Source organism: Leopardus geoffroyi, chromosome C3 (genome assembly GCF_018350155.1).
Source record: "Leopardus geoffroyi isolate Oge1 chromosome C3, O.geoffroyi_Oge1_pat1.0, whole genome shotgun sequence".
NCBI lineage: Eukaryota > Metazoa > Chordata > Mammalia > Carnivora > Felidae > Leopardus > Leopardus geoffroyi.
The window spans coordinates 67,757,324-67,770,655 of NC_059338.1; the positions used below are offsets into that span (position 1 = coordinate 67,757,324).

General features: G+C 46.6%; 1 protein-coding gene across 1 annotated transcript in view; it reads left to right on the forward strand.

The window, feature by feature from the left end:
* Positions 1–12,474, forward strand: part of ENAH (ENAH actin regulator) — a 138,408-nt gene extending 125,934 nt beyond the window's left edge. Inside the window, 4 exon segments of the mRNA XM_045453285.1 lie at positions 1,929–1,991; positions 4,896–4,974; positions 8,949–9,006; positions 9,550–12,474. Coding sequence (XP_045309241.1) covers positions 1,929–1,991; positions 4,896–4,974; positions 8,949–9,006; positions 9,550–9,587 — 238 coding nt within the window. The 3' untranslated portion in view covers positions 9,588–12,474.
* The last annotated feature ends 858 nt before the right edge of the window (positions 12,475–13,332 follow it).

The window sequence follows — 13,332 nt, forward strand, 5'->3', positions numbered from 1 at the left end:
TGCCTTTTCTTTCTGGCCTTATTTGCCTTATTTTTGCCTCTTAAAAAGCAGACTTGACTCTAATGATAGAAACCTAAAAAGGGAAAAATACGAGGATAGACACCCCTCCCCCCCCCTCCGCCCCCACCCCTGACACAGATCTGTCCCATATCAGCCTGATCGTAAATTTGGGTGTGTTTCTCTGGGCTCTCTGTGCCGGCAGAGACGGGGCAGTGGCACAGTTACGTGAGTTCCGCAAAGAAACGGAGCCTTTTTCAATGTATAGAATCTTCTGGTTTCTCTGTGACTGAAAGATGAGTGTATCTGACTTTCGGAAAAAATGCAGGAATTGCTTTTGTGGCCGTGTTTTCAGTAGAGTGGAAAGATTGGTGTTTATCAGATAACCTGACTGATAGGGCCTTCCAGCGCGTCCCTGGGAGTTTGCATGGCTTTTCTTCACGAGCACGTCTTGAAGCTCAGTTTATCCAGTGCGTCCCAGAGACCAGAACGGTGGTGTCCTGTGTGTCTGTTGAAGGTTGAAGTGCGGCGGGCTAGAATTCCTTCTCTCTGCGTCTAGTCCTCGTCCCCACCTTAGTGACAAGGGTTCCCTGCTGCGCTTGCCTGAAGCTAATCCCAAGTCCACGCCGGAAGGGGTATCTCGGGAGGGACCTGGGAGAGGTTCTCCAAACACAGGAGGTTCCTCCATGTGTTTGGGTTCATTTAAAAAATACTCTTTGAGGGGCGCCTGGGGGACTCCGTCGGTTAAGCGTCCGACTTCAGCTTAGGTCATGATCTCACAGTTTGTGAGTTCGAGCCCCCAGTCAGACTCTCTGCCCTTCCCCAGCTCGTTCTCTCTCTCCCAAAAATAAATAAACATTAAAACAAGTTTAAAAGGAATTCTTTGAAAGAGTTTTTAGATTTCTAAAGGAAGTTAAGGAAGTGTTCTGAAAATCACATTAAGAAAAGGAGTTTTCTGTTGAGTCACCAAACACTGGATCCTGTTACTCAGGAGTGTGTCGTAATCGTGTTCTGCTCTGGTGGATGGCTTGCTTCTCCTTTCCTGAAATGGAAATTGTGAAACTGTCGGTTTCCTGACCATTCATACACCTTTTGATGGATTTGATCCAGCCAGTGATTCCTGCCTTAAAATGTCACCACAAGCAGTTTTAAGCCCTAAGAGGGTTTTAGAAGTATGTCTGAGAGACTCAGAACTGTATTGCTTTTCTGCCCGTTTCCTCCCCTGTTCCTTCTGAGAGCCAGTGTATTGGCCACTTCATGTTTTTATTTAGGTGCACCTCACCCTTGCAGGGCAGTGAAAGTACCCCTTTCTATCATGAATATCCCTGTCGAAGTTACGTCAGTGGCAAGGCGGGTTAATACCTTACAACACACGCCAGATACTGCACTGTGCTGTAGTCGCTGAGTGAAGACCTCGGATAGTAGAGTGAAAGCAAGAGTGTTCGAATACTTCAGACTATGGCTGGAATGTACCATTGGAACCTTTGTGAGTTCTTCCTGTGGTTTTCAATAAGAGCTCACAGATCTTACATTCAAGGTAGAAGAAAAGTTGTTTACGTGCTCTTTGAGAAGAGTTGATTTGTGTATACTTAAAGTGGCGGTGGTTTTTATGGAGTCTTGGTACTTGCGATACTCGGCGTGGGCAGCTTTTACTGTGCGTGTGTGCTGTCTGTACAGAGGGTCAGCGCGCATCTGTCCCCTTTCTGTCCTCAGTCATCGTCAAGTAGAGGGAGTGACCTCACGTGACCGTAGATAGAGTTTGTGTCCAGATACCGTCTTCTGGACTGGAAAAAAATGATTGTTTTAAGGGTAATGGACTCCTTTAATTGTTTTTGCTGTGACTGCAAACCTATAAAACGGTAACCTCATGAGAATTACTTTTTAAAAGTTTTCTATTGTATTTCCCTTTAAATGGTTTTTCCCCTTCATAGACGGGATTCTCCAAGGAAAAATCAGATTGTTTTTGACAACAGGTCCTATGATTCATTACACAGGTATCACCCTGATGTGACTTTGTGATTTGAGACTTTTAACTGACACGTTCAGGGCAGGGCTGAGCTTTTTCTACCTGGACTGGTAATCACCACGAGGGGGATACTTGGGAAGGTCAGACTTTTCACATTTAGCTTTATTTAGAGTTTTTAAAAAACTCTAAGAGATTATAATTAGAAAAGTTAATAGTATTCACCCCCCTACCATCACTTTGTAGTTGGCTGGGGATAAACAGCAGCAGGGCACACGTCCGCAGGGCCATGATAGGGGTCTCGGTCCCTGTGTTTTCTCCAGGCTCTTGGTAGCTTGTGCATTTTCTTCGAAAGGCTGTTCTCCATAGAAGTAGGAGACAAAGCCTTTAAAAGGTGGAGCAGAAGATTTCTTACTGTTTGTCGGTGGAGCACGGAACTTTATTACAGCCGCAATTGTGAAAAATTTACTCTTTGAGGAAAATCTCTGTCTCCTACGTACTTGAGTGTCTTTAACAATCTGACATCTAACATCCCGAGCAGATTGTTCTCTAGGATAAGTCTTGTTATACCATTTTTTTTCATTACTAAAGTTAAGAGAAGAACCGCGCATTTCGTATTTTTTAATTAAAAAGTTGACAATTTTTCAAAATCCTCAAGTGCTTACACAATATTTAGAATTAATTTGGCAGAATAGGGACTTACATATTATAGTACTTATTTTATAGGCAGGTATCCAGAGGTAACACAAAAACCTCTGGGAAACCTCGTTTTGTTATCAATTTTCAGTGAAAATCCATGGGTTAGAAATAACCGAGATCTGCCCATGTTATTATAGGCACCTGTTTTTAAAAATTCACATCAAGTCTACTGGGAACGTGACTTAAATAGTAGAGGGGTGTCCCTGGCAGTGATTTAGAAGTTCTGCAATCAGATTGTATTCGGCCAAATTGATACTAGCTAAAATTATTTTCATGCTGTTGATGCTGAAAAGATTTAAAGTTTGTCAGCCAGTTAAACCTGCATAAAATGTTTATATCACAAGTGTGAAATCGTTTTTCCTGCTTTTTTTTTTTTTGAGGTGGTTTAATTGTTGTAACCAAAAGACTTAGAAAATTTGCTAGTACGTAAGAGAGAAAAATAGCATTTAATGAGATTTTCTGTTGTTATTCTTCTCCATTATCTTGCTGCTTTCCCACGTAGAGCCCCCCCCCCCCATAGAAGGTTGATAAACCTTTTTTTAAAAAAAGTGGTGATTACTTCTTTCCTTCAGTATGAAAAGTTCCCCCCTTTAGTTAATTATCATGGTGATGGGGCTGGGGGTGGTGATGGTGATGGTGATGGTGGTGGTGGTGGTGGGTTGCATGTTAGCATGAATGAAAATTTCTTAATTGCATGTTTCCTCAATCGTTTATTGTATAATGTTTTATATTATTTAATAAATACGGATATAGTCATAACATACCGCCCAGTTAATTAGCAGGCTGTAGGCACTCATATGAACGTCAGGGGATATTCATTATAGAACTTAGGAGGAAAGAATTTGCTGGTTGTACCACCTCAATGTAAAGAATAAAAGAAAAGCAGAGGAATTAACAGTGTAACTCGGCGAGCAGGAGCAGACAGCGTGGGGAAGGGAAATGCACACAGTGTGTCTGTCGACCATTAAGGGTTTTCACTAGTTCGGGCTCTGCAGGGAACCCCTGCCTTCCCTGCCGCGGATCTGCACGTCCTCGGTGACTAGGGGATTCAACAGTCCCCTCGGCGAAGTGTAAAGGGGTCCGTCCCCTCCCAGGGGAAAGGAGCTGTGTCCTGTAAATCTTCTCCCCGGCCCAGCTCAGTGCTTACTGAGGGGAGTTCTCTGAAAGGTATTACTTCCCTTGTTCATAAGGGCAGAGCGGCGGCTGCCTAATGATACCAAATCGGTCGACTCGCTCCCTCCCAGCCTTTTAAGCAGTCGTATGTTTGATATGAAAGCAAAGTAACTCAATAGTTCATCTTCACGACCAGCGTCTATGGGTTTAGAGGATGATAAGCCTTGTAAGAGGCTTCGCAAAGTGATGGGTACCGAGTCCTGGTGCAGATTTGTGACGTTGGTCCTCCGCGAACTTGATGATATGTGACTTGACTACTAGTCTGCATCTGCATCGATGTGTGGCCCTCAGAGCGTGGCCACTTTACCAGGCTGACCAGCACATGCTTGAACGCCCAGTAAAACTCCAGGTTTTCCCCTGGGCTTCTCTCTGGTTGCCAGAGTTGGAGAGGAGACAGGACTGGTTTATTTGATACTGAAACTGTTGTTTAAAATACCCGATTTCTAAGACTGACTTCTTCACGTAGAAGTTTTAGTAGAGCCTTGCGTTCCAAAAGTGTAGTCCTAGTTGGCAGTCTGCTTCTGTGTGGCATTTCCTTTTAAAACGAACGAACGAACAAACAAAATAAATTTGTGGAGGTAGTTAGCTGGAAACACGCTGTTCAGATGACATCTCCGTAAAAACTTCATCAGGAGAGTGTTTTTCGGCCCAAAACCAAGGCACAGGATTTGCAAACCGATTCACATTAGGGGTCAGTTTGCCAGACGTTTAGTGGGCACCGCACGGTTTCAGAAGAACGAGACTGTGTCGCACGCGGCCTCTCTCCAGCCCCTGCCCGGAGCACGCGCTCCTCCGCTCCTGCCGGAAGGAGCGCCGCGGTCCCATCGCGTTGCCTGGTCTCTTTACTGAGACCATTTACGGCTGGAAACGCTGAGCCCCGTGAGAAATACTTTCTGCTTTATGTTCCAGTTGATCCTGCAACTTTGACAATTAACTTGTTAACACAGTGTGTTTTAAGGAAAGGACTTAAATCTGGTGTTAGGTTGGTAAATTTGCAGTTTTTTGTGAACTTCTTAAACATCCTAAGTGTCGTTTACCTGTCCTGGAAATTCTGTTTGTACAGACCAAAATCTGCACCTTCGTCGCAGCCCAGTGCCAACGGCGTCCAGACAGAGGGGCTAGACTACGACAGGCTGAAGCAGGTAGGCACGCTCATTGGCAGCTGCCTCTGGTGCACTGGTTTCTTTCTAGAACTGTCTCGTGTGCATGTGTTCGACAGAGCGTGAACACACTTGAAAAGAATGTAGAGTTAAGAGGCGCCTGGGTGGCTCAGTCGGTTGAGAGTCTGACTCTTGATCTCGGTTCAGGCCGTGATCTCACAGTTCGTGAGTTCAAGTCCTGTGTCTGGCTCCACGCTGACCACACTGAGCCTGTTTGGGATTCATTCTATCCCTCTCCCTCTCTCTCCCTCTCTCTCCCTCCCCCTCCCTCGCTGTCCCTCCCTCCCTCCATCTCTCTGTCCCTCTCCCTCCCTCCCTCTGTTTCTTTCTCTCTCTCTCTCTTTCCCTCCGTGTCTCTCTCTCTCTCTCTCTCTCCCTCCCTCCGTGTCTCTCTCTCTCTCTCTCTCCCCTCCCTCCCTCCGTGTCTCTCTCTCTCTCCCTCCCTCTCCCTCCCTCCCTCCATGCCTCTCTCTCTCTCTCCCCCTCCCTCCCTCCCTCCATCTCTCTCTCTCTCTCTGTCCCTCTCTCCCTCCCTCCCTCTCCCTCCCTCCCTCCCCCTCCCTCTCCCCCTCCCTCCCTCTCCCTCCCTCCGTGTCTCTCTCTCTCTCTCTCTGTCCCTCTCTCCCTCCCTCTCTCCCTCCCTCTCCCTCCCTCCCTCCCTCTGTCTCTCTCTCTCTCTCCCCCCCTCTCCCTCCCTCCCTCCATCTCTCTCTCTGTCCCTCTGTCTCCCTCCCTCCCCCTCCCTCCCTCCCCCTCCCTCCCTCTGTCTCTCTCTCTCTCTCCCTCCCTCCTCTCCCTCCCCCTCCCTCCCCCTCCCTCCCTCTCTTTCCCTCTCTCTCCCTCCCTCCCTCCCTCTGTGTCTCTCTCCCTCCCTCCCTCTCCCTCCCTCCCTCCGTGTCTCTCTCTCTCTCTCTCCCTCCCTCCCTCCCTCTCCTTCCCTCCGTCTCTCTCTGTCCCTCTCCCTCCCTCCCTCCGTGTCTCTCTCTCTCTCTCCCTCCCTCTCCCTCCCTCTGTCTCTCTCTCTCTCTCTCTCTGTCCCTCTCTCTCCTTCCCTCTCCCTCCCTCTCCCTCCCTCCCTCTGTCTCTCTCTCCCTCTCTCTCTCTCTCCCTCTCTCTCCCTCTCCCTCTCCCTCTCTCTCCCTCCCTTCCACCCTCCCCTCCCTCCGTGTCTCTCTCTCTCTCTCTCCCTCCCTCTCCCTCTCCCTTTCTCAAGTAAAGAAAAGTTAAAAAGAAGAATGTAGAGTTTAGATATTTTTATACAAATGAAATAGCATTAGTACTGTATTACTGTTTTCAAACCTTAATTTTTTTGGTTCAGGGCATTAATGTAAAGTTCCAGCGGCGCAATATAAACTTTAAACGTGAGTTCGTGGCGTATAATTGCGAAGGGAAATAGGCTTGCACTTGTCACTGGACACTGGCAAAAATGGACCCAACAGACCTGGCCTTGTCCAGAATGTGAGGGAGACGGGCACTCTCCGGTACCTCTGTTTTCTAGAAAGCAATTTGGGAAAACAAGATAAGTACCTTACCTTTGAACCCAGAAATTTCACTCCCAGGAATTTATGCTAAGAAAATACTGTAGAAGTATACAGATGGACAGTGTGGGGGAACACCCAGCGGCCATGAAGGAGTCACAGTTGAGAGCATTTAATACTGGATCGTGAGCCCTCACCCATGCTGGCAAAACAGTGACCAACCCGTGCCAACAGTTATCCCACCTTTATGAAAAAGAAAAAGATGTCCGTATTTTGGATACGTCGTACACAGACGTACGTTGTACCCGAATGTGCGTCGTACACGGACGCGCGACGTACACGGACATACGTCGTACGCGGACGTGCATCGTACGTGGATGCATGTCGTACATGGACACACATTGTACGAGGACGTGCTCAGAAGCAGGAAAGGAGAAGGAGTGACGGGTGAGGAGATGGTGGACTTTCCAAGATTTTATTCCTAGAGGAGGTGGAATACGTTTTTAAAAAATTGGTAGTGTTAAAAAGATTCGAAGGGCAAGGCCACCCAGAGCACCTGAGCCCAGAGGAGCCGCAGCGAGAGCGTCCCCTTGGCCTTCCCACCCCGCACACCCGGTGGCCTCTGACAGCGGTGACCACACCAGGCCCCGTGATGGCCTCGTACCGACCCCCTGGTGGACGCGCAGGCCGGGCACTGGCTGGACTCACGGTGCAGCACCGTCTAGGGGTCCTCGTGGAGGCCCGTCCAACAGCGTGTATACTCCAACTGTGTGCTTCGGAGGTTCTGAGAAGTTACGCCGCTCAGCCCCGCGGCCCCGTCCGTAGTTCGAGTCGGGATCAGAACCCAGACCTTTCCTCAAAGCCTGTTCTCCCCATGGCGTCACTCCTTTTTTTAAATGCTAGCAGATATTCGTGGCTCAAAAAGGGACGGATAATGTTGCAGTGATAGGAGTTCGGAATTAAAGTCAAATACGAATTAAGGAGAGAAATACTAACAATGTTTCGGATAAACCTAATTTTTATAAACTGCAAAGCTGTTTGAAAAGTTAAATTGAGTTAGGTAGTTTGAAAAGGAAGCTTGAGGTCATTGATGATCAAGCCCCTATTTTCCCGTATATCTAACGTGACTTTCTTTTCTTGAAAACACTTTAAAGTAGAGTACTTGCACACGCTTGAGAACGTGGTACACTCTTGGCTGTCTGTAGGGGAGGAGAAGAGAGGAAAGGTTTGATTTTAGCGCTGATTTTCCTATTAATTGGAATAAGGACACAGTGAGGCTGTTCCAATAACTGCTGTGCTTGTTCCTTATTGTAAAGTGGGGGAGTTACTGATAGTTTCAACCTTATTTTAAACCTGAAAAACCTTTTAAGAAAATGAACCCTAAACAGAGCAGCTGAATCTGAACCTGAAGTGTGCAACGTTAAAGAAGGTCGCACGCTGGGAACTAGTCCACCCCGAGGGTAGCTGTTACTTTTCAGATTGCATCGCCTTGTCAAAAACCCTTTTAGTTGTCACATGACCCCGTTCTTGGTCATTTTTTAAGGGGGTGGGGGTGTCTGTTATTCCAAAATCAACTTGGAAATCGAGATTTTGCAAAATATTTGAGGATGGAATGGTTTTCCTGGAGGAAGGAGCATCCAGGTCGACACTGTTACATCGTAGTGTGACAGGGGTCACGTGAATGCCGGAGAATCTCTGGCAGCCGTGTGAGGTCAGTGAAGTGGCGAAATTCATTTTAATTTATCTTATTTAACCTAATAGAACTAAATAATATTTCCATATGTAATCAATGTTTAAAAATTACTGAAGAGCTATTACACGTCATTACACATTATTTCTTCACGCCGAATCTTTGAACTCTGGTGCGTTTTACACGGGCGATGCGTCTCAGCCCAGCCTGGCCACGTCTCCGGTGCTCGGTGGCTGCGTGCGGCTGGTACCTGCCATCTCGGACCGTGCGGGTCCAGCAGGGCCCCCTCCAGCCTCGTGTCCACCCGGTAGGGCAGCCCTGAGGGCCTGCCAGGGGAGTCCCGGAGTCCTCGAAACACAGTTGGCAGCTGTGGCGGGGTCCCCGGGGAATCCTGTGCTTCAGACCGGATCACCGCTTGGCCAGGATCTGCTCGTCTGGTGTAGTTTTCCTGTTCCTTGAAATTTCGTTCTGCACCAACTCTCAGACCGCTCCCAGAAGACGAGGTTCAAAGCAGAGCTGTTGTCTTTTCTAGAAATCATCTGAATCCTGCCTTTCTCTGGACAGCAGAATTATTTTTAGTTTTAGAAAGCATTCTGGTGTCTCATGTTTCGCTAGGCTGGAATCAGAGAAGACTGTTAAAACGTGATTTGCCGAGGCTACCCTAAGACATAAGTGGTCTGGCAGCAAAACCGTACATCAAACTTCATATATTCTCAGAATTTTATGCAAGCAAGAGTATCTGGAGGAGTAATTTTTTTCTGCATTCCTGTTTTTCTCTAATATTTTAGGACATTTTAGATGAAATGAGAAAAGAATTAACAAAGCTAAAAGAAGAGCTCATTGATGGTGAGTATGTCAGCAGATTTGCTGCCCCTGTACCGTTTGAGAATACCTGTCTTTAAAGATCTGCACATAAAGAAATAACCAGTTTATTGCTTGGGGGCATAAACCAATTACTTTCGCGTAGTATCCTGCCCTTCGCGTGGCTCGGGGTGCGGGAAGAGCCCACTCCTTACAGTGGAAGCTGTAAAAACTGAGGTAAAGAAGTCCTGAAATCTCAGGTGTGGAGTCCAGGGGAACTGGCCCGTCCCTGCCTGTCCTCCAGTCCCACCCGCTGCCCTCTTGTTCTGAGCCCGCGGCATCCACTCTTCTGTGTTGTAAGCAAGAGGGAGAGAGCGAGTGAATGACTGTGCGTGTGTGTGTGTGTGTGTGTGTGTGTATACACACATAAGAATTAGTACCATCTTTGTATTAAGAAAACAAAGGTCTGTGCAAGGTCAGTCCATCTTTTTTTGCTGGGCGCTTGAACACAGTCGCTGAGGGTTCTTAGGAATGAATCTTTCCCTCCACATCAAATTTACTCGCAATGCGTTTCCTTCTCGTACCCAGCGATCAGGCAAGAACTGAGCAAGTCCAATTCTGCGTAGAGAAGCAAGCCCAGGAGAAACAGGACCGTAGCTGGAGGAAGAAAAAAGACCCCTGCAAACAACAGCTGTTAACAACAAGCCCCTACGTTTTGTGAGCCGCGAGAAGAAAGTGGATACAGATGGTCGGAAGGAGGAGAGCCGGCGCACTTGTGAGCCTTCAGATGCTGTTGCTCTGGCGATCAACGATTTCCCTCCAGTTTGCTGCTTTCTTCTGACCTTTTCAACAGGATGGAAGGGTCGGATAAGAGTTCCCATTTAACGGTTATGCAGAAAATCCTAAGCCCATCAGGCAGAATCACCGTGCATTGAAGTATTTTCATGTCAAGACAAAATCGCACGTTTTCCACAACCCATTGCTAAAATAAAGAGGAGAAAGGCTTAAGAAGTTTGTTTTCAGAGAGTGCTGATGAAGAATTTAGCAAGTTACGCTATTGTATTGTAAATGTTTCTCTCAGGTTTGTCTTCCTATCACGTGTGATATTCCGTAATCGAGGTCAGCCCTGTGGAGGTTAAGATCCTAAAACGTGGAACAAATGGAATTGTATGTGCTTTCAAAGGGCGATATTTATAAGAAAGTGTCCTAAAAATGATTTGTCTGGCTTGAGGAATTTTAGAATGATAGGAAGTCTCTCGAGTTAGCCTTCATGCAATTTTGTAGATTACAACATAAAATTCATCCAGAATTTAAAGATTTAGATGCCTTCCTAAATTGTTAAAATGCTTTACCAAATCTATGACTCCTACATAACACACACCAGTGGTCAAATGTAAAACAATATATTGTAGATTTACTGTAGGTTTTCAACCTTTTTTAGATTTATGCATGTGGACATTTTTATAATGTAATTACAACCACCACAAAATTAGCTTTTTTAATTGCAAACAGTAATGCATGTCACACTAATATGTAGTGGCCTTTTCAAGGCCTGGTCCCAGGGAAAACATTTTGTAGAGTGTAGGGGGTGGGAGGAAGGGAAGGAATAAGTTTTCATTTAAAGTTAATTTCTGCATTGTCTTTTTTTCTCAATTACCTGCATGAATAATAATGAGGAATATTTTGTGACTTTAATTGGTAAATATGTTAGCAGAACCAAGTACTTAATCTTTTACATCATGTCTTCAGCTGTTCGTATTTTAGCTTCAGTAATTTCAATGGTCTGAAACATGATTCTGAGCTTCACATGAATCACATCATACTGTGGGACTCGAAAACTTGATCCCTGAATCTGGCAGTTACTATGACCTAGGTGCCCTGCAGTCGGACAAGTGTTCAGGTGCATGTTCTGACCAGGAAAGCTGCTCTTGAATTGTGTTGTGTGGAAACATAAGATGTGGCAATGTCAGCAGCGACTGAGGTCACAGGCGTCAGTCACGCGGCAGCGGGGACCGGCGAGGGGCTCTGAGTAGTTCTCTGGTGACAGAGTGAGACTTGGGGTAGGAGGACGGGATTAGATCCTCTGCTGACCCCGACTCGGGTGTGTGTGCGTGCGTTCGTAATCCACACCCTTCTCCTGGAAACTCATGAAGATTAAAATAGGGGAGACATTCTATATGTTGCAATGATAGATTTTTTTTTTTTTTTGAAAATTTAGGAAATCAGAAACTCTCCAGGCTCTTCCGTCTTGATGTATGCTTCAGTTACGTGCCATACTTGCTTTGAAATCTTTGATTATCTGAAGTTTCACTAAAGTTTTGAAGAAATAATCCATTTTCATCTGCTTTCTAGATTTCGTAATCTCATTTGGGAAGACGGAGCTTGTCGATAGCATAGTTTTCTAAAGGCTGCAGATTTGCCATTACCCTTCCAAACGGTGTGAACGAGGGAGGTTTTTCCTGCTTACGGTAGTTCCCGTTTGTGTAGAAACTGCGGTTTGACATTAATCTGTGATGGGTGAGCTGTCCTCACTCAGGTCTGTGGTTGTGTTTTCTGTCCCTCTTCATGGTCAGGCAGTAGTAAAGGCATTCAAGATGCGGCAGGCTTCTGAAGTACTGTTTTCTAGAAGAACTAGGAGGCATTTTCATCTTTATTACTGTACTTTCGGTTATGCAGACACTTCGATGGTATAAACGCTTATGTCCCCTATAAATCTGGTGAGAAATCACTTGATTTTGTTGGTTGTTGGTCTCTAGTAGGATAGGATGCTGGGTGCACGTGGTCCAAAGTGAGGTAAAAGACTGCAGTAAAACGCTAGATCTCAAAAAGGGACCGGTTTACGCACTAACTGTCTCGTGCCTTTTGGTCTAACATTAGCAGGATATCTGTGTAAAATGACAGAAAACCAGTGTTGAATCACGCCATTTTCCATCATTTTGCATTATCCCGGATTGCTAAATGTGTTCTTTACAAGACGTTTGATGAAATCACTGTACACATCCGCTGTCCTACGTGACAGTTTTGTCATCGTTAGAGATTTCAGTAACTCACGCGGGAAGTTCTCAGAGCGATGTTCCTCGGAACCCCGTCAGACGATGGTTTTTGTGCTCTAGTCCACGGGCTGTCTGAAGCTGAGTGCAGTTCAGGGGTCCTTTCTAGTTACAGGAAGGCACTTCTTTCCTCAACACTGTGATCTGACCCGTGACCAATCCGTCCTGTGCGCTGTGTCAACGGCCGACGGTCCATCGCAAACCAACTGAATGTACACACCTCCCGCCGGTGCCGAGGTCTCTCCGGAACGGCTGTCCCGGTCGCGGTTCGTCCACACTTTGCCAGCGTCAAGTGTCCGTCGGAACCGAGGACGAAACACTAACGAATGTTGGATTCTCGTGCTTTAGGTGTGCTTCCTCTTTAGCCTTTTCGGTTCTCTGCCATTTTTACCGTACTGTTTCATTTAAATTTCCTACACGCTAACTTCGTTTGTGTGATTGAAATAAACTTGCAGTATGTACATGTTGCTTGTGTGTGACGCTCAGATAATACTGTGAAATAGGCTGTCGGCTCTGAAGTAAGTTCTGCTGCATGTGGAAAGCCCGTGCAAAACGCCCAGGACTTCACCACGTAAAGTTTACATGGCACGTCACCGTTCCCTCCAGAGTCCCTAAGTTGAACACACTGAGTAACGTAGACACAGATGTGGTCGTGCGTACTTTTTGTTCAGAATGGCTGTTGTGTGTCCCCTCTCCTCTCAGCCCTGTTGGCGTCTCCCAGTCAAGAGTGACGAAAGTTTGATTTCACTCCGTTTTGTTCTGCGGCCTAGACGCTCACACACGCAGTCCGGTCTCCCCGTGTGGTTTGCAGGGAGCAGGGCCTGAGCAAGCCCTGAATTCTAGACACCGTGAAGTCTGGTCTGCGGTGTCCATTTACTCAGTGTGCCAGCTTCTCGAAACCTTCATTAAGCAGCGGCACTTTTTACCTGACTTCATGAAACACTGATTTTTGAGTGCCATTTTACAGTTTGAATGTGTTCATCAGAGGTACGGGCTATCCTTGGCTTTCTTGTTTTGCCAGACCCGGGTTTTCCCTCTGTCAGCGTCCACCGTCCCCAAACGGTCCGCTGGTGTCCCTCTCCCTGTCCTCAGACTTTTGCTTCCCTTTCATGTATCAATCACAAACCCCGCTCAAAAGTACATCAAGTAACGTGACAACCAATTAAATTTGCACAGCCACACGCGTGTGTCCGAGGACCTGTGTCTCCTTCTGGTGCCATCGTGAAGTGCTCTACGGAGCACCGTTGACAAATGTCGCAGAGTCGCTGTCATTCTGTCAGTGGCCACCTTGTAATCCTGTCACCTCTGTCACTGGCAGCAT